The sequence below is a fragment of the Medicago sativa genome, chromosome 6 (assembly GCF_051527215.1).
Source record: "Medicago sativa cultivar Bolivia chromosome 6, Bolivia_mono, whole genome shotgun sequence".
Lineage (NCBI taxonomy): Eukaryota > Viridiplantae > Streptophyta > Magnoliopsida > Fabales > Fabaceae > Medicago > Medicago sativa.
This window is the reverse complement of record NC_140754.1, coordinates 6,351,307-6,373,338: the sequence shown is the minus strand read 5'-3', so window position 1 is coordinate 6,373,338 and position 22,032 is coordinate 6,351,307. Positions and strand designations below refer to the sequence as shown.

At 34.5% G+C, this 22,032-nt stretch overlaps 1 protein-coding gene across 3 annotated transcripts; it reads left to right on the top strand.

Annotated features, from left to right (window-relative positions):
• The first annotated feature begins 285 nt into the window (after positions 1 to 285).
• LOC146912382 (uncharacterized) lies at positions 286 to 19,350 on the top strand. Of its 3 annotated transcripts, XM_085720465.1 has the most exons (4): positions 286 to 9,895; positions 12,323 to 17,575; positions 17,696 to 18,420; positions 18,581 to 19,350. In XM_085720465.1, the coding sequence occupies exon 1, from the start codon at positions 3,629 to 3,631 to the stop codon at positions 4,493 to 4,495; it is 867 nt and encodes a 288-aa protein (XP_085576591.1). In that variant the 5' UTR covers positions 286 to 3,628; the 3' UTR covers positions 4,496 to 9,895; positions 12,323 to 17,575; positions 17,696 to 18,420; positions 18,581 to 19,350. The 3 variants fall into 3 exon arrangements, with proteins under 3 accessions (XP_085576591.1, XP_085576590.1, XP_085576592.1); XM_085720464.1 differs by having other exon boundaries at positions 3,629 to 17,575; XM_085720466.1 differs by lacking the exon at positions 286 to 9,895 and having other exon boundaries at positions 17,404 to 17,575.
• Positions 19,351 to 22,032: the final 2,682 nt, after the last annotated feature.

Sequence of the window (22,032 nt, the reverse complement as noted above, 5' to 3'; positions counted from 1 at the left end):
TTCTCTTTTATTACCATTTTTGTACTGAATTGTCGGGTTTTGTTTTTGTGGTTTATTGGGTCATGTCCTTGCTCCTTAGTCTTGTACTTCCTTCTCTTTTTAATTTAATTTCTACTTTGATTATAAAAATGAAAAATATTTTCCTTCAAAAAAAATGAAAAATATTTGACTCATAATTTTTTATGTATCAATAATAAATATTTGTCATATGTTTTTTTTTTATAAAAACTTCATTAAAAATTTTGATAAATACTTGTCCCGTACTTTTTTATGTATGAGTGTCATACCCCATTTTTTGACCTAAGATACCACTGACACGTGTCGTTGGACCCTGCCTTCGTATGTCGTTTAACCCGGACCAGTCTCCGATTTCCAGCAAAAATTCGGCAGAGAGGTATTTTAAAATACCTCATGTTTGGTTCCGAGTCGGGCCCTCTTCTCTTTTATTTTTATTTTTATCTTTATTTCCATCTTTTATTTAAAATTTTAATTAACTTTAATTTTTTTTTTTTTTTTAATCTTTATTTTCTTATTAACCTTATCATGTTCTTTTTATTTTTTAGCCTTTATCTCCCTTTTATTCTTTTTTTTCTTGTCCACCGATAAGTCTAAATCCAAAATATGCATAGTTATCCTTTTTATTATTTATTTTTATTATTAGATGATAAGTTCAAATGACCAAGCCTCATAAACCAGTCTAAATACATTTTCCTTCTCCCCAAGCCAAGGCATACGGTTTCTTTTTCACCAAATCCTAATCCTATAAGAAGCAACCTGTACAGATGCACAAACACACACAATTTTACCCAACAACACAAATTTTCACGCACAAATATTCCAAAAAACCTGCTAAGCAAAAACCCTTGGCTACCGCAATTTTCATAACCCTAATTTTAAGTTTCAATTTTATTTTGTTATTTGTTTTGAATCCTAGTTGCCGTAGTTTATAGTATTAGTTTTCATTCAATTTAACTCAAGCTTCAGTTTTTCTTTACTATTCTTTGCGATTCATGTTACCGGTGTTGCTTTAATTGAATTCATTCCCGTTGATTCTTTATACAATTTGCAGCAGCCATATTTGTATATATACCCCATATTCATGTTGTCGTGTCTTTAAATCTATGTTCCTTATTTCAATTGCCATTCCCTTTTACTTTCAAGTTGTAGCTTCATAATTTATCTCTTGTTGCTGTGCTACTTTGATTTCAATTATGGACTGCTTTTGTTAGTATTAAGTGTCGTGTTCCATATATATACTCCTGTTGCTGCGTGGCCAATTCTACGAATTGCTACGTAAACTGCTTGTTGCGGTTTGGTTATTCCTTTTAATTTAAAGTGTTCATCAATAACAGGGTGGTACCGTGAGTGCATCACACTGCAGCGTGGGTGTTTAGTTTTAAATTTCATTGATAAGAATTCATTGTTGTGCTCGTGGTATGCTGCTGCCCTGTTGTGTAGTTTTCATGCTATTATTTGTTTAGTTTGTTGTCTTTTGCAGTACGGTTCCTCATTTAACAGTCTACCGCGAGTCGTTCAAGGGAATTTTACTCGCCAGATTTTTACAGGAGATTAAGTTGTGAGGTTATCATTGGTTTGAAGAAGGCAGAAGAAAGACAACAGAAACCCACGCCCCCGTTTTACTTTTATTCCATTCTCATGCATTTTAATTTTTCTTGTATTTTTATTTCTTCGACACTTTATTATTTTTATGTTTATTAGATTAGGTTGCATGTTTATCATTCATTTATTTGTGGATCTTTTTTTTTTTTATGTCATTTATTTTTATTGCATATAATCTAGAATGTAAATTTAGGCTTAATGTAAATCATGCATATTTATTTTATTGCAGACCATAGCATGTATAATAGGTTTTCATGTAATAGTTTTAGGTGCATGTGTGCGTGCGTGTGTGTATGCCTTTATTTTTTCTTCCTAGTTTAGGTTAAATGGTCTTTGTGGTGATCCAACGTCACTACAAAGTACCTACGCTTTTTTTTTTTTTTTTTTCTGCTCCGTTAGTTTAATTTCATTCCAATTATTCAAAAAAAAAACAAAAAAAACAAATATTCAAAAATCACAAAAATATTTTCTTAAATAAACCTTGATCCTAAATCAAGTGACGTCCTTTTATTTTCTTTTCTTAATCAAATATCAATCAATCTAATTTATTTTGAGTCCATTTTCTTTAATATTAAAAAACACAAACAAATATTCTTTTGCCACTTGGCTTTTTATTTTAAAACCTTTTTTTTCGAAACATTAAAAAACACTCAACCAATCAAACGTCAATTTTTACCACGAACTACGTGATTTTGATCCCTCACGGGTACGTAGGCAGAGGACTTTGTCCTTCCAAATCAATAAAATGTAGATAAGTAGGTCCTCCTTTATTAATCATTTCAAACTCTTTTTTTCCAAAAAAAATAATAAGCAAGTTATAGCACATTATTTAAATAAAACTAAAAGGTTCCCGTAGAGTACTACGGACATAAAGGGTGCTAACACCTTCCCTTTATGTAACTAACCCCCGAACCCTAAATCTTTTCAAAATGTGGGGTGTTTGAACTTTTTTCCCCTTTTCTCAAAAAAATTAAATGTTCAGTCGTGAAATAATTAGTGAGTCAATAAGCTAATCAAATAGCCTTGACCTCCGAAAAATGACGCGACAGAAATGGCGACTTCACTGGGGACTACCCCCTAAGAGGGTTGAGCCTAACTTGGTCTTATTTAACTATTGTGCTATAACTTGCTTAAAAAACGAAAATAAAAGATGGAAATACGTGTATATCTGTTCATCCTTCTTCTTTCTCCTTTCTAACGTGAGTGGTGTGATAAGTCCTACACCCGGACTTGAGAGAAATTTAAGATAGGACGGTGGTATAATCATAGTGCCTTGCCAAGAGTGAATTTTGGTTTGTGACACATGTGATAACCCCACTCAACTGAGGGATCTTGGAAGTATACTATGTTGGCATGAGTATTCGTGTTTGGCATGTTATTTTCAAGTGACTGTCGGAAGTTGAGGACCTTTAGTTACCTTTAACCCCTCTTGGCCTTTTAGGACGTGGTGCGGTGGCTAATCATGAGTAATCTTGGTTTAGTTGACACGCGATACCACACTCAGACGAGACTTTCTTACGAATATTATTGGAACGGAAGTATTTCCGTAACCTGATAGTGTTCGGAAGTGGTTGATAACTCTGGGAACTTGGTAGAACCCGTGATACAGGTACATTTGAAAACCATAGTCCTTACCAATGGCGTTGTTACCCTTGACTCCAACATGTGGACTTAACCTCACCATATATTCACCGTTTGTGTTAGCATAACCATGCATACATGCATTCATTCATAAAAACTTTTTCCCATCAAAACATCGAAAGACTTAGATAAGTTCTTGTAAACATCGGAGGAGTAGACCTTATAAAGAGGGACACCAAGGAATACAGTTTCAAAAGTCTTAAACTAGACCTTAGCTTCGTTGGGGACTTTGTCTTTGGCTTTGCTTTTGTTCTTAAAGGAACCGTTTTTAACATTTCAAATTATCAAATGAAACAATATTCCTTATGATGTTTACAATTACTTTGACAAATCCTTCGAAAAATGTGTCTATTTTTGCATAAGCTTCATGCATCATTTTGCATTTCATAGTCTCAATTCCGAGTCTCACAAATTTTTCTTTTCCATACAAAGGTCAACCCATTTCAAAATTGGTCCGATGTCTTCATTCAAATTCAACTCGCAAATGCAAGCATTCGTGCAAACACAAAAAATGGATCAGCTTGAACAAGAGGTCCACGAGCTTCGTGAAGAGGTAACAACGCTTCGGGCCGAGGTAGAGAAGTTAACTAACTTAGTATCTTCACTAATGGTTACACAGGTTCAGCCACTATGTCCCCAACAACCTCGACAACAGGCTCTGCAACAGTTTACTCCTCAAAACCAGGCTAAGGGGGCACCGAAGTTTGATCCAATCCCTGTGAAATACGCGGAGCTGTTTCCTACACTGCTTAAGGAGGACCTAATCCAAACTAGACCACCTCCTCCGGTGCCGAAAAGATTGCCAATGGGGTATAGAGCCGACCTTTCTTGTGCATTTCACCAAGGGGCACCAGGTCACGATATCGAGCGATGTTTTGCTTTCAAGACTGTAGTTCAGAGGTTAATCCAAGATAACACCTTGTCCCCCGAAGGTCAGCTACTTGTCCAGCCACAACCTCAACAACAGGCTCCAAGAGCACTGCACTTTGATCTGATTCCTATGAAGTACGCGGAGTTGCTTTCGTATTTGCTTAAAAAGAGCTTCGTACAAACTAAGGCACCTCTTCCAGTACCGAAGAAATTGCCGGCTTGGTGGAGACCTGATCTCTTTTGTGTCTTCCATCAAGGGGCACAAGGTCATGATGTTGAGCACTGTTTCTCTTTGAAGATTGAAGTCCAGAAACTGATCGATGACAACGTCTTGCCTTTCAAGAATTTGAATCCGAGCGTGTAGCCACAATTGGGTCGCTGTCAATGTTCTTTCTACTACTCATCTGCTCATTTAATGTGTTTGTTGTTTGTCTTTCCAAAAAAAATCCTTTCGTCCTGCCCGAGACGAAAGTGAACTTGTGTAGGGCTTTTCGCTTCATGTATTTTTCATCATTAAAAAAGTCGCTTTGATCCCGACTTTGTTTTTATTTTGTGCTTTTTTTGGAAAAATGGTAATACAAAAAAACCAAAAAATAAATTTCATTCTCAAATATCTGCATAATCATAACTTACACTTGTCAAAATCAATAATCAAATCATGCATTAATAAACCCGTTGAACACATTAACCATGTACTCTCTTCCAACTTTGAGTTCCCTGTGTCCGAAGCTGAAGAAGGGAATGAAGAGATTCCCGACGAGATCTCTCACATACTGGGGCATCTTAGCCATCGAAGCTGCCAACAAAATATCAAGGAGATTATCCAGAAGATGACATTCAATTACAAAGACTGGCTCGGGGTGCTACCATTCGCTTTGCTTAAATATCGTACTTCAGTACACATTTCAACAGGGGGCAACCCCCCCTCCTTCCCCAATATGCAACATGGAGGTCGTGCTTTCCGTAAAGGTCGAAGTCCCGTCAATAGGAGTTCTGCTAAAGTCCAAGCTTAATCGAATTTAAATACACGACGACCTTTGTACAAATATATCAAAAGAGGTTTGAAACAAGCTTCTAACAAGAAGGCTCGTCCCCTTGAATTCAAGAAAGAGACTTTGTGCCCAACTTTGTACTACTTTCCAACCAAACTCCAGGGGCAAGTGGACGCCTAATTATGAAGACTTGTGAGCAATGACTCTTACAATCATGGATGGTGACAAACTCACATGTCCTATGAATGCCGGTGCAGTCAAGAAATACTTTGTCAAAATAAAAGCTCGATAAGTCGCAAACCTGAAAAAGTGACTTAGGCAAAAATGAGCGTCTCGGTGGACTGAAAACCAGAAAGGGCGGTCCAGGCAAAAATTAGAGACAAAAAAAAATGATGGTTATCCTGATAGATTGAAAACCCGAAAAGGGCGATCTATGCAAAAGTTAAGGATCATGACAAGTAACTGCATCAGTCAGCACAGTCCACTTGGGGCATCCAGTCGTCAAAAGAACCTCCGATTTGAAGCATCTACAAATCAAAGACTCGGAACAGGGGCATTCAAAGTTGTTAGGGAGAATAACGGTTATTGTGTTCAATGTACCTTCCAATATATTTACCATTTTCCAAGTTTTTTAAAGATCTGTGGAGCCATGCCATTGGTAGGTCATCACTCTATTCATCAAACTTGAGCCTGTGCCCATTTATTTGGAACTCTCATTTATTCTATTTGCAAAATTTCTTCTATTTTTGATGGCAATACTTGAAGCAAAAATTTTCAAAAAAATACAAAACTTTTTTTACATCTTTTGAAGAGTGTGAACAACAAACACACTCTCTTTGAACTCATGAGTAGTTGAAGCGTACATCAACATCACCCTCGAAAACGGTTACATTCCGAAAGAGAAACATGGCTAAGCACAATGAAGAGGACCTCTGCTTCGAGCAAGATGCTTTCACAGTAAAAAAATATATATACAAAAAATATACAAAAATAAATGCTCGCTAAGTCGAAAAACCTGAAAAGGCGGCTTAAGCAATAGAGAGCGTCCCGGTGGACTGAAAACCCGAAAGGGCGGTCCAGGCAAAAATTAGGGGCACAAAAAAGGAATATACTCCCGGTGGACTGAAAACCCGAAAGGGCGGTCCAGGCAAAAGTTAGGGACTTTCAAAACAAAAAGAACAAAAAAAAACACGACTGTTGAAGCATATTCGTGGGAGAACACTCCGTGTTGGTTTACAAATGGCGACTTCTTCCAGATTTTTGGTCAACAATGAGCTTTATCCCCAGGGGCATCAATTGCTACCTTGTGCCAGGCTTCACCCCATCAATGGCTCAATTTGTTCACAATAATATCATCTCGAAGGAAGTTTGCCGAGTGTTTGTACTGTGTTGTCAGTCCGCCTCCCATCCTACCTGTCTTGTCTCGTTTCATCGAGTTACCCGTCGTCATATACAGTTTATACGGACGTACAAGTTACATTCATACATTCATACAATCATACAACATACATTAATACTTGCATGTATTCATACATTCATACATTAATACTTTCCCATATTCATACATTCATATATACACAACATATCCACCTCATCGTTCATACATGGTCGCATTTATCACTCAGAAGTTATTCTCCCCTTTCAGTCCGGTCCTCACTTATCGTTGTGCCAAGCGGCAAGTTCTGTAAATAAACAGTTGGCAAATTATCTTTTATTTCAAAAGTGTCATCCCCAGCGTTAGCTGTTCCAGTGATGTCACTAATCAATTTCAATTTCAATTTCAATAGTGTCATCCCCAACGTTAGCTGTTCCAGTGATGTCACTAATCAATTTCAATTTCAATTTCAATTTCAATTTCAATTTCAATTTCAATTTCAATTTCAATAGTGTCATCCCCAGCGTTAGCTGTTCCAGTGATGTCACTAATCAATTTCAATTTCAATTTCAATTTCAATTTCAATTTCAATTTCAATAGTGTCATCCCCAGCATTAGCTGTTCCAGTGATGTCACTAATCAATTTCAATTTCAATTTCAATTTCAATTTCAATTTCAATTTCAATTTCGATTTCAATTTCAATTTCAAAAGTGTCATCCCCAACATTAGCTGTTCTAGTGATGTCACTAATCAATTTCAATTTCAATTTCAAATTTCAATTTCAATTTCAATTTCGATTTCAATTTCAATTTCAAAAGTGTCATCCCAGCGTTAGCTGTTCCAGTGATGTCACTAATCAATTTCAATTTCAATTTCAATAGTGTCATCCCCAGCGTTAGCTGTTCCAGTGATGTCACTAATCAATTTCAATTTCAATTTCAATTTCAAATTTCAAGTTCAAAAGTGTCATCCCCAGCGTTAGCTGTTCTGGTGATGTCGCTAACCAATTTCAATTTCAATTTCAATTTCAATTTCAATCAATTTCAATTTCAAATTTCAAATTTCAATAGTGTCATCCCCAGCGTTGGCTGTTCTAGTGATGTCACTAATCAATTTCCATTTCAGTTTCAATTTCAATCAATTTCAATTTCAATTTCAATGGTGTCATCCCCAGTGTTAGCTGTTCTAGTGATGTCACTAATCAATTTCCATTTCAATTTCAATTTCAATCAATTTCAATTTCAATTTCAATCAATTTCAATTTCAATGGTGTCATCCCCAGCGTGAGCTGTTCCAGTGATGTCACTAATCAATTTCAATGTCAATTTCAATTCTAGCAGTGTCCTCCACAGCGTTAGCTGTTCTAGAGATGTCGCTAAGAGTCTCGTCTTCATTAAGCTATCATACCCAACCAATACGGTAGTAGACAATCTTTCCCCAGTGAAACTACATTTCCCCTAGCGGAGTCGGATCCCATTCTTCAACGAATTTGGGTATCCCGTTGTTGTTTCCCGTCTCAGTCAAGTCATATTTGTCGTCCTGCATTCATAATTCCATCACATACATTCATAGCATCTTAGGTCAAAAATGGTGTACTCTGTATTTAAGTCTCTTCGACCCGTCAAATCAAAGATTCCATCTTCAAATCTCCGGACGAAGAAACTTAAATAGGGGCATCTGTCATACCCCATTTTTTGACCTAAGATACCACTGACACGTGTCGTTGGACCCTGCCTTCGTATGTCGTTTAACCCGGACCAGTCTCCGATTTCCAGCAAAAATTCGGCAGAGAGGTATTTTAAAATACCTCATGTTTGGTTCCGAGTCGGGCCCTCTTCTCTTTTATTTTTATTTTTATCTTTATTTCCATCTTTTATTTAAAATTTTAATTAACTTTAATTTTTTTTTTTTTTTTTTTTAATCTTTATTTTCTTATTAACCTTATCATGTTCTTTTTATTTTTTAGCCTTTATCTCCCTTTTATTCTTTTTTTTCTTGTCCACCGATAAGTCTAAATCCAAAATATGCATAGTTATCCTTTTTATTATTTATTTTTATTATTAGATGATAAGTTCAAATGACCAAGCCTCATAAACCAGTCTAAATACATTTTCCTTCTCCCCAAGCCAAGGCATACGGTTTCTTTTTCACCAAATCCTAATCCTATAAGAAGCAACCTGTACAGATGCACAAACACACACAATTTTACCCAACAACACAAATTTTCACGCACAAATATTCCAAAAAACCTGCTAAGCAAAAACCCTTGGCTACCGCAATTTTCATAACCCTAATTTTAAGTTTCAATTTTATTTTGTTATTTGTTTTGAATCCTAGTTGCCGTAGTTTATAGTATTAGTTTTCATTCAATTTAACTCAAGCTTCAGTTTTTCTTTACTATTCTTTGCGATTCATGTTACCGGTGTTGCTTTAATTGAATTCATTCCCGTTGATTCTTTATACAATTTGCAGCAGCCATATTTGTATATATACCCCATATTCATGTTGTCGTGTCTTTAAATCTATGTTCCTTATTTCAATTGCCATTCCCTTTTACTTTCAAGTTGTAGCTTCATAATTTATCTCTTGTTGCTGTGCTACTTTGATTTCAATTATGGACTGCTTTTGTTAGTATTAAGTGTCGTGTTCCATATATATACTCCTGTTGCTGCGTGGCCAATTCTACGAATTGCTACGTAAACTGCTTGTTGCGGTTTGGTTATTCCTTTTAATTTAAAGTGTTCATCAATAACAGGGTGGTACCGTGAGTGCATCACACTGCAGCGTGGGTGTTTAGTTTTAAATTTCATTGATAAGAATTCATTGTTGTGCTCGTGGTATGCTGCTGCCCTGTTGTGTAGTTTTCATGCTATTATTTGTTTAGTTTGTTGTCTTTTGCAGTACGGTTCCTCATTTAACAGTCTACCGCGAGTCGTTCAAGGGAATTTTACTCGCCAGATTTTTACAGGAGATTAAGTTGTGAGGTTATCATTGGTTTGAAGAAGGCAGAAGAAAGACAACAGAAACCCACGCCCCCGTTTTACTTTTATTCCATTCTCATGCATTTTAATTTTTCTTGTATTTTTATTTCTTCGACACTTTATTATTTTTATGTTTATTAGATTAGGTTGCATGTTTATCATTCATTTATTTGTGGATCTTTTTTTTTTTTATGTCATTTATTTTTATTGCATATAATCTAGAATGTAAATTTAGGCTTAATGTAAATCATGCATATTTATTTTATTGCAGACCATAGCATGTATAATAGGTTTTCATGTAATAGTTTTAGGTGCATGTGTGCGTGCGTGTGTGTATGCCTTTATTTTTTCTTCCTAGTTTAGGTTAAATGGTCTTTGTGGTGATCCAACGTCACTACAAAGTACCTACGCTTTTGTAACACCCATACCAGACGTATCTAGAAAGTCTAGCACGCGCGTTAATATTAGTACTGGATACATTAAAATTTACAACATAAATTACATACGAGTGAATATTTATACAAAAAATTACGTTCATACATAAATCACATAAACATCTCAACCATACATATATGATTTCACCCTTAAATCCAAAGCATCCTGCAGCGACATGAACGCACACTTGCTGAAATATCCATCCGACTTCAAGCTTGCATAAAATCCTGCTTATCTGAAACAAATAAGGATTGGGATGAGACATAATGTCTCAGTGAGTTCCCCTAAATCCTAGGCTATAGGCAACCTCGAGGAGAAACCTACGGTCACCACGTGTCTACATTACAACCTGGCGGTTGATTATACGTGTGTGGGGACTTGCATGCTTAGACGGTAGTGCATACTAGAGCCGTCATATTCTTATATTAACTTGTTATAGGTTTCACTTCCTATACGTGTCATGGCGGTCGAGGGGAACCTAAAACCGCATTGCCAAAAATACGTTTTACGTATCAAGGCCTAAACATATCATAATCATGGCACGATTCTAAACCGGACGATTAGGGGAAACCTAAGATCGTCATCGGTATCATGTTCTTTACTTGTTCTATTCCATGCCTTATACTTATCATGTAGCATCTAGTGCTCTTGTTCTTAACATAAACGTGCATGGATTCTTACGTGATCATAATCATAGTCGTACATAGAATCATAATCATAACATACATAAACGTACTTAAGTTCATTCATAGGTTAGCGTTGAACAAACAGTTATCTGGATTCATTTTACGGATAGTCCCGGGTGGAGTAACCCCGAGATCAATCCCATACATGACCGATGTACGTACATCGGACTCCCTCGGTGTCGTGCGGGTCCCTTGCGGCTTGAACCGTTCCCCTTAGGTCGAGAACCTCCCGTATCCCCCTGGCGTGGATAACAAGAGACACGAACACCTACGTCTTGTTTACTCGGTGACATGCGGGTCCCTTACGGCTTGAATCGTTCTCATTACGAGAACCCCTTGTATCCCCCTGATGTGGATAGCAAGAGACATGCCACCTACACTTATTAATCATGGTCTTGTCGTGCATTTAAGTTAAACATAATCATACATACATGTTTACCTCGGAACCTTAATCGATCCGATTAATGGTAACTTATACTTGTTCATACTTAACATGGTGGAGAGAATAGCTTATCAATCCACGACTTACATACTAGCTAAGTCATTCTAGCTCATGTGCGAAGAGATTATCATTCGCGTCTTACTTACTTATGTATTCATAATCCTATACTTGACATACTTAGTGATTCATGCTATCTTGCTAATTCTCAACAACTATGTTGAGGCTCTACATTCATGCCCTTCTTAATTCATAGCTACCCGAGTAATATCGGCTTAAACTCTCTTGATTCACTCTTGCCATTCATGTTAAGATTGCCATGATTTTCATTTCAAGAATCGTTTGATGTTATGTGCATTGCCTAGATGTTGTTTTAGGGTTATAAAGTTGTAAAACGATGAAAGAAAAGCTTCAGAATGCACCACGGACCCTGAACTGGGCCAACAGGCCAAAGCAAGTTGGCCAAGTCCAGAGAGCTGCGCTAATAGCTCAGCTGGGGCGTGGCTCATCCTGTGAATTTCGCTATTAGCGTAGATTTCGCTAATAGCGTAGCTCTTCGGGTCTGAGGTACAAAATTTCCAGTTTTGACCCAAAACTTGTTCAGTTTGATCCTGCAATGCACCATAATCATCCAGCAGCATATATATACATTTATAAACATATTTCATGGCAAACTAACATGTAATTGACAAGAATTGCTCAAAGAGACATTAGGGTTAAAACCTCTCAAAAACATAAATCTATACTTGTAACATGAATTTACACAACCCAAAGGATGGTAATCTATCTATGGAACTCACCTAACATGTTTTCTTGCTTTCCTTCAAGCTTCAAGCATCAACCTTAGCTTTCCCTTCATTCTTGATCTTTAGCTTTTCCCACCAAACCATGCTTAAATCCATGCTTCCTCTTGTTTCTTGCTTGCTAAGTTACCAAAACCACACTTGATCATGTATTGGAGGAAGATTGGATGTCTTGAGAGAGAGAGAGGGAGGGCGCAAATCTTAGAGAGAAGGGGGAGAGAATTATTTCCCAAAACCTAGAGAGAGAAAGTGAAAGGGAAAATGAATATTTTGGGTTCAAACTTGCTTATATACCCCTTGCGTGCGAATACCCAAATTGCCCTTGGTCTCAGTCGTGTTTACCTGAAACTGATACACAAGTCCATATTTGAGTGATATTACATAATAATATCTTCTGTCATACTTAACATTTCCTCATTACTTAACCTCTGATACATTTGACTGATAAATTATTATTTCTGAAAAGCGGGATATTACAGCTTTTTTTTTTTTTTCTGCTCCGTTAGTTTAATTTCATTCCAATTATTCAAAAAAAAAACAAAAAAAACAAATATTCAAAAATCACAAAAATATTTTCTTAAATAAACCTTGATCCTAAATCAAGTGACGTCCTTTTATTTTCTTTTCTTAATCAAATATCAATCAATCTAATTTATTTTGAGTCCATTTTCTTTAATATTAAAAAACACAAACAAATATTCTTTTGCCACTTGGCTTTTTATTTTAAAACCTTTTTTTTCGAAACATTAAAAAACACTCAACCAATCAAACGTCAATTTTTACCACGAACTACGTGATTTTGATCCCTCACGGGTACGTAGGCAGAGGACTTTGTCCTTCCAAATCAATAAAATGTAGATAAGTAGGTCCTCCTTTATTAATCATTTCAAACTCTTTTTTTCCAAAAAAAATAATAAGCAAGTTATAGCACATTATTTAAATAAAACTAAAAGGTTCCCGTAGAGTACTACGGACATAAAGGGTGCTAACACCTTCCCTTTATGTAACTAACCCCCGAACCCTAAATCTTTTCAAAATGTGGGGTGTTTGAACTTTTTTCCCCTTTTCTCAAAAAAATTAAATGTTCAGTCGTGAAATAATTAGTGAGTCAATAAGCTAATCAAATAGCCTTGACCTCCGAAAAATGACGCGACAATGAGTTATAAATATTTTCTTGTGTTTTTTAATATTTGTCTAGTGTTTTCTTAATATTTATCAATTAATTCATATAGAAAGTAACTCATGCACATAGAGGTTAGCTAACATTTGTTTAGTCCTTTATTTTTTTGTTTGTTCACTTCTCTTCCTAATAGCATTAACCTAGATTACATAAGAAATAAGTTAGGCTTGCATAACTTTGGATTATGTCTTTTTGAAAATGTGTTGATCTAGTTTCCCTTTTCTTTCTTCGTATTTCTATTTTTTTCCTTAATGAATTTGGGTAATGCTTCTAGCATCACTTTTTTTTAGGGAACATCTAGCATCACCTTTGTTTCATAAAAATAATAATATTTACCAATAACAAATATTTTTTCCATGTTATTTTTTTTAGGATTCAGTGATTAATAGTTGTGCCGTATTTTTTTACGATTCCCATGTTATTTCATTTATATTTGTAATAAAATAATTATTTGTATGGTTTGTACAACATAATGACATGTGTCATTGATTTAAATAGATGAAAGAAGAATGTCATGTTGATTATTTATTTAAACTATGCTCGAATGTATATATAGGAGATAGGAGATTTGAATTCATGAAATAGCGTCATATATGCCTAAATACACTAATCAACACTCTTTCTCTCCACAATTATAAGAGTAGCATAATTTTTAATATTTTTTTAATAACTCATATATCGACTCAAGATTATATTATTAAATAACATATGCATATCCCCGTGAGCTTAGCTCAGTTGGTAAGGACAATGCATAATATATGCAAGGTCTGGGGTTCAAACTTCGGACACAACCAAAAAATAACATATGTATTAGTGTACATCCTACTAAAGTATTAGTGTACATCCTACTAAAAACAGATGTAGTGTACTATTGAATTGTCTTGTAATAAATTATTTAAGTTTGAAATTTGTTTTTTTAAGGGTAAGATGAAAACAAAAAAAAATCTACACTCATTTATAATATCGCGGGGAAGGTAAATAAAGTCTGATAGCTTGTTCTTTTGTTCCAACCAGTAAATAATTTTACACTCGAGTCAAATACATTTTTTTTAAGATTTGTCAAATAATTTGTTATATAAATAAAAGATATGTCCCGTGATTTTATAATATTTATTAGTAATAAGTTATTAACTTGTCCAACGTTTTTTATTGACAAAACTTGTCCAAAGTTTTTTGGCGAGGGATAATTATTTTTCCTGTATTTTTAATATATTAAGAACTATGTTGTTTTTGTAAATATTTATCAACGAAAAATAGTCATCTCTTGTTTTTTTACGTTTGCTTTCAATTCAAATGGATACATGTGTAAAATAATTTTATACCGTCAATGTAAAGTGATTAAACTCGTTTTCATATTTATTTTTTATGTAATTGATAAATCAAAGAAAGGTAATTAGTTTATCTTTATATTTAACTGTTAGTAGAATATTAACATATTTTGTTTTTGACTTTTTGGATGCCATAAATGATAATTAATATTGAGCAAATGCTATAAATAAAATTGTTTATGTTTATATTCCTTGTAGTGCCACTTGGACATTTTCTATATGTATTTGAGCTTAGCATGCCATGTGTAATTCTCATTTCAACCATCCTCAAATGTATGTTAGAGAGATATAGATACTATATGACAAAAAACCTTTATTTAATTAGAAGTCATTATTATACTTTTTTTCCATGAGTTTTATAAAATTGGAGTTAAAATGCGAACATTGGATGTTTTTTTTTGAGAGAAAAAACATTGGATGTTATTGTGTGTATATTACATTTCTCTAAAAAAAAACATATGCATATTTCATTCATATGTATTTTCTAACTATAAAACTTAATTACTACAAAAAAACTCTATCTTATCTCATTCTAATTATTTGGCAATTCACCAATATATTCTACCACCAATATATTCTACCATTTTGTGTCTTTTCCCTTTCAACATCCCTCTATTATCTCTATGTTTATAATTTGAATTTTCATAAAAAAAAATGTCAATTAAAATAAATTTTCCCGTAATAGCTCAAATTTATAACAAACTTCTCCATTATAACTCACTCCCAAATATTCAACTAGTCAGAAACAACAAACTGTCAAATAAATTTGCTCAAATTTATCAAAAAATAAATAAATTTACTCAATTATGTCTGATTGACTAATTATGTCTGATTGACTGATACCAAATAACAAGACATTGTGTGAGTTACAAAATATTTCTTACCTATAGGACATATAACTATTTTTTGAAAATTACACATGATGTTTTCTTTATATATAGTATAAATTAAAGAAACTATAATTAACAAAACCTTGTAATCATCCTTAAAAAAAATATATAAATTAAAGAAACTACAATTAACAAAACCTAGTAATCATCCAAAAAAAATGAACCCACTAACCTTGTCTTGTTAAAAATAACAAAACCTAGTAATAAAAAGGAAGGGGCTTTTGCTTCCTTGTCTTTGTTACGGCAAGATCGACTCAAATAAAAAGAACCATTTGCTTCTTATGTGTCATGTTAACCATTTTACGAGCACATTCCAAGAATTTTGATACTACAACCTTAAAAGTATCTTGAGGAACGTCCATTTGAGAAAGCCATGATACAATAGTAGTTTCTTGCATCAATTCATCCTTTCTAGCATTCAAACCGAACATATTTGTGCACTTAAATTCTATATTGAAATACTTGCCATTAGGGTATGATGAAATTTTTGGTGTGTCATAATCGGTGGAAGAAAAGTAATTTGGGTATGCATCGCAAAGGTATTCATCCATGGATGAATGAACTATGGAAAATAATGAGAGGTTATATTATGAGAATAAACTTGTTGTGAACCAAAGGGAGAGAAAATTTGCGAACAAATAAGTATTGAGAGCTAGGTTTAAAAAAGAATGTCCTGAAGTTGCATATATAATGAGAAATTTTAGTACGTTAATTGTTGTTTCTTATTTTCTTTTCTTTTTCTAATCTTTATTTTTTGAGAGCTATTTTATTTTATTTTATAAAATATTAGCGATAAGACGGGCACACACGTGCCTGTCTTTTCGCGTTTTTTATTGCGCTAACGTTTGAAAAGTATGAACGGTGTTTTTTTTATGAAAAAAGTATGAACGGTGTTTTTTTTTATGAAATTACATAAGAAGCTAAATTAGTTTGAAAAGTATGAACGGTGTTTTTTTTTATGAAAAAAGTATGAACGGTGTTTTTTTTATGAAATTACAAAAAAGTATGAACGGTGTTTTTTATGAAATTACATAAGAAGCTATAAAATATTAGCGATAAGACGGGCACTCACGTGCCTGTCTTTTCGCGTTTTTTATTGCGCTAACGTTTGAAAAGTATGAACGGTGTTTTTTTTTTTTTATGAAAAAAGTATGAACGGTGTTTTTTTTTTTATGAAATTACATAAGAAGCTAAATTAGTTTGAAAAGTATGAACGGTGTTTTTTTTTATGAAAAAAGTATGAACGGTGTTTTTTTTTATGAAATTACAAAAAAGTATGAACGGTGTTTTTTATGAAATTACATAAGAAGCTAAATTACATAATAATTTTATGAAATTACATAAGAAGCTATGAAAAAAGTATGAACGGTGTTTTTTTTATGAAATTACAAAAAAGTATGAACGGTGTTTTTTATGAAATTACATTTTATGAAATTACATAAGAAGCTATGAAAAAAGTATGAACGGTGTTTTTTATGAAAATACTTATGAAATTACATAAGAAGCTAAATTACATAATAAGAAGCTAAATTAACCACCTAAATTGGCACCAGAGAGAATCGAACCTGAGACCTCAAGGAGGAGCACACTCTCAGATCCCAAGCCAATACCACTAGGCCAACCGAAGTGGGTTAAGAGTGAAAACATATTATTTTCTTTATATACAATATATAGATTTAAAGAGAACCACATCAATTAAACTGAACTGGATTCGAAGCTTTATCATCAAATTCAAAGCTTTACCAAACACCAAAGTAAAGGTTAGGTCTCTTTCCCTCTGCATACAAGCCTTTGAGTTCATTTTTTTTTCTTCTTATGAGAACTGTATGTGCTCAGATTATAAAATCAAAACTGGATTGTTGTAGTTCGAATTTTATAATCCGAAGTGTACCAGTAGGCATATTTTTTTTACCGTTTTGTGGATTTCTGTCGATTGTGTGTTACCCTATGCATGTTACATGTATGGAACCTGTTGACCGCACCAAGGGTGATAGACAAACAATGCATGGTTCTGTTAGGAGAGAGCGTGTGGAGAACAAGCGAGCAGAGGGTAGAGGGCCCATGTGTGGCAGGGGCAAGGGAAGGGCACGCCGTGCTGATGGCGAGGGATCATCTCAGGTGGAGGAGCTAGAGTACGAGCCCAATGTGGAGATGGAGGTGTAGGTGGAGGGTGATGCTGAGGCTCATGAGGTGGGTGATGATGAGAAACAACAACACCAGCGTGTCTTGGAGCCAGAGCAAGAGGAGCTTGATGACTATCCTAGTGGGCCACACAAATTGACTGTGTTGTCGAAGTATCGTGTTCACATGGCCAGGATGGCTGCTGATGAAATGGTAAGACATTACACCTATTATTGTGAAACTGTAATGATTGTAAACTATTGTTAATTTTTGTAATATATTATTCTGATTATTGCAAAACCGATTTTAATTTTTTGTTTTTAATTTTTGCAGTGGCGTGACAATTTAAAATGTGTAAACAACGGGAAGAAGATGGAAGCGATACATGATGATGCAGACAGGACTATGATGGCAGCACGATGGTTTAAGGATGGCTTGAAAGCCACTGACCTTTCGTGGCTGCAGGATACCTGCTACAGCCAAATTGACCAAGGGATGTGTTCTGCATTTGTGGAGATATGGAACGAGGAGACATCAAGCTTCCATCTTCCGTTTGGGGAGATGACAATGACACTCAATGATGTGTCCAATTTGCTGCATCTTCCTATTGATGGTCTGCTCTTGTTCCACGAAAGTATGCCAAAGGCTGAAGCTGTTCAGATGATGATGAAGCTGTTGGTGGATGATGGGGGCGACACATGGAAGGAGGTGGATGATACAGAAGGTGGACATTCACGATTTAGCTATTTGAAGATAATTTTCAAGGAGCGTCTTCGGGAGGCACAAACGGCCTACCATGATGGTCAGTTCGATGAGATGCAGCAGACACGAGACCAGTCTCTCCAAGTATATTGGCTTTTTTTTTTTGGGGTATCACACTCTTCACTGACAAGAGCTCAACCTATGTGGATATCGCTTACCTGAAGTACTTCAAAGACTTAGAGCTTGTCTCTGATTATGCATGAGGAGCTAATGCCCTTCCACACCTGTACATGGAGCTTAACAATGCCTCCCATTACAAGACCAAGCATCTATCAGGAAACTTATATTTTTTGCAGGTATAAATAAATAAGTATGTATGTTTATTCATCGATATGTCTTGATTGTTTGTATATTTATTCGTGGTTGTCTTTGTTGCAGGCTTGGGTGTTTATGTCTGTTTATTCATCTATATGTCTTGATTGTTTGTATATTTATTCGTGGTTGTCTTTGTTGCAGGCTTGAGTGTTTCCGCACTTCAGGGGTATGAGTATTAGGGATGTATGGGGGTGGATATCAGGACCATTAACATCCACGCGCCTTGATGTATCTACCATTCAGGAGTATGTCTTCACCAAACGAATACAAACAACATCTGGATCAACTGGATCTGGCGGGTGAGATATATGTCGGAGCGGGTGTTTCGCCAGTTTGGGCGCGTCTAGACCATCCACAGAATGCACCTCCTTAGAAAACCTTAGTGGAGATCAACTACCGCTATGTGCACAATCTTGATCATGTGCTGACACCTCAGGACTTAGGGCTCCTTGCTAGGTAGGGTGTGGTGACGGACCAGGGATACATCAGATGGTTTTATATCATCTCACATCCAGGCATGATTCTTCCGAACGAGGATGTTCAGGACATGAGGCCACCAGAACAGGAGGCCCTTGATGAGATTGCTGCTGAGCAGGATTGAGAGTAGGGGTACTAGAATCTGACCGGAAGGTTGGGTCGTATCAAAGACCATGTCTATGTTGTCATGATCAGTGGTGTGTGGAGCAAGGGTCTGAAGAATGACATCATTTGGAAGCAATCTTAGGAGAGGTTCATGGAGGACAGGTTTATCGTCGTAGGCGTGTTGTTAAGGGTGGCAGGGGTTGATTTTATTTTATGGTGTTGTAACCATTGGATAATTGTTATTTTGATTTTAATATTATCTTTGAACTGGTTTGTAACTTTAGGATAATTTTTATTTTTAATCTAATGTTTAAAAATTGTGTTGTTAATTTCTGTTTTGGATTGAATTTTATGTTTGAACATCCGATCAATGCATGTTTATATAGTTTAGAAGCAATTTAAGTGCCAAATGCATGTCTCGGCCAAAACACAACACTTATGTCTTTGTGTTGAGACATTTCAGATTATATAATTTGAAATGTTTTATATCATTTCGGATTATATAATCTAAAAAGTGTCTTTTTTTACTCCAAAGTCATGCTTTTCTTGGGTGTTTGACACGTTTCAGATTTTATAATCCGAACAATTCCAATGTGCTTAAGGATCATTGGGCTTCAGGTTCCAACAGTTTCTGAATATTTCGGATTTTATGATCCAAATACAGTTCTGGTTATAAAATCCAAATAAAGGATATTTTTAGAGAGAAAAAAAATAAGACACGTAAGAATGTCATAAGATGGAAAAAGTAATAGACTAAGGCTTATTAGTCTCTGGCCTAATCTATAGTGGAAAACAAAACACTAATTTGTTTGACATCTTATTTTGGAAGCTCTAAGCCTGCAAAGTCATCTTATAATGTTTCCAATATTAATTGATCTATAGAATTTTTTTGGTAAGAATAGATCTAATCATCTATAGCATAATTTTCAAACATATTAAATGAAGACAACCATATATGATCATGGTATCTAAGATTTTCTGCAGGCAAATTGGCATATTTCTTTCCATATTAAGAATGAAAAATCAAGAAATATATGAGACCTATTGGCATTGTCTCCTACCAAAACACAGTTGAAAACGTGCTTCCAACCCATTTTTGTCAGAAATATGCCAACAAAGCAAACGAATTTTCTCACTAACATATTGGTTCATTTTTTCTTGTTACAAAAATAATGCTTACCAATAATAGTACTATTGATACAAAATGTCAACAATTATTATGTTTTGGTCAAACAAGTCATAATTTTTTTCTAGCAATTACAGCTATTTCTATCTCATCAATTTTGTCATTTTTAAAATATCGTTGATCTCATATGTATTTTATAATATTAATTGCTTCTTTTTATAATACTCTTATATATGGAAATAACAATGTAATACCAGTGAGTTTGTTGGTTGGTCTTAAGAGTCGACGAAACGAGAAGCACAACTGAACAAGCAACACAAAAGAGAGATGACACAAACTGAATATATATATATATATATATATATATATATATATATATATATATATATATATATATGGAGTACAATATAATTAATCCTCCCCATGAATTTTTATACTTGATGAAATTTCAATAGATTTTTTTTTTATAGTAGATGCTTGAAACTTCAAGGGCCAATATATAATATCATAATCACAATAGTATATATTTTTTTTAAAAAAAGTTTAGGGGAGGCCACAACCACCCTAAGTCCCTCTTTTGCCTCTGAAACTGCATAGAGCAGTTTAGCAATTAAGTATGATAAAATAATTTGAATCCGACCAAACCCAACTTAAAATTAACATAAAAAACCGATTTAACTCAAACCAAAAAAAAAAACCGATTTAACTGAATGTGGGTGTAGAAAAAACTAATTTAAAAAACGGTGACAAATGGGGGCGGGGAAAGGCGATACACGTCCCCCACCCCACCCACTTACATTTACTATATTATCCTTATATTTATTAACTTTATTGCTCATTCACCCTTTTAATGGTACAATATTACCCTTTTATATATTGTGATTGATTTTTAGTTAAATGATACAATTAATTTATTAGCTTTTGATGTTCCGAAGAAATAAATGTGGAAATTGTGGACACACTTTGTTTTTGTTGAAAAATTTACAATTTATAGGTTGGGCGGGGAAATCCATTCTCCATTGAGGTGGATGTTCAATAATCACTCCTGACAAGGGTTATGGACATGGGTGGTACAAAGAGGTGGGACGGGGATGTTTAAAACCGGTCTCATCCCGCTCCATTGTCATCCTTAATAAGAATGTTAAAACTTTTGAGATGGAAGTTTACTTGTTGAACTCGACTTAAGAGATTAATTTTCACATTTGATCGGAAGAATACCCGATTTATGTATACGAGTAAACCCAAAATTAGTCTCCAACTTTGTAGGAAACTCTCAAATAAATCAATGAGATTATGACTACTTCGAAAATATCTTTGATTCTATTAAATTGTTAAGTTGATCCATATGTGTAACCATTTACCATGAATTATGTTTTAACAACTTACTATCAATTTGATTCTTAAGTTACGTTTACTCACATACTATCTAATTAGTATCTAAAATACTTTTATAGTACTAGCATGAGTAAAATTTGACAGAATTAAATATCTTTTTAAAATATTCATAAAATCATAAATTTATTTGATAGCTTCCTACGAAATCAGAAATTAATCTAGTGGCTTACTCATGTGTTAATTGAAAAAACTAGTATATATCTACACATTGGGAAAGTGCAGTACAAGTAACAAGATAAGGACCAACTTTTTTGATGATGAACAGACAAAAATCATGACCCGCGCTTATGTCGCACAAACTACCAAACACCACAATAACATGGATACACACACATAAGAGATAGACAAAAATAATCGATTAATGAGACCATTTTATAGGTAGATTTCACAAGGTGGAGAACTTGTGGAAGACTATGATATTCGTACGAAGTTTTCACGATCGTTAAACAGTAATTAATCTCAATCGAATAATATGTGGGACACACAATGT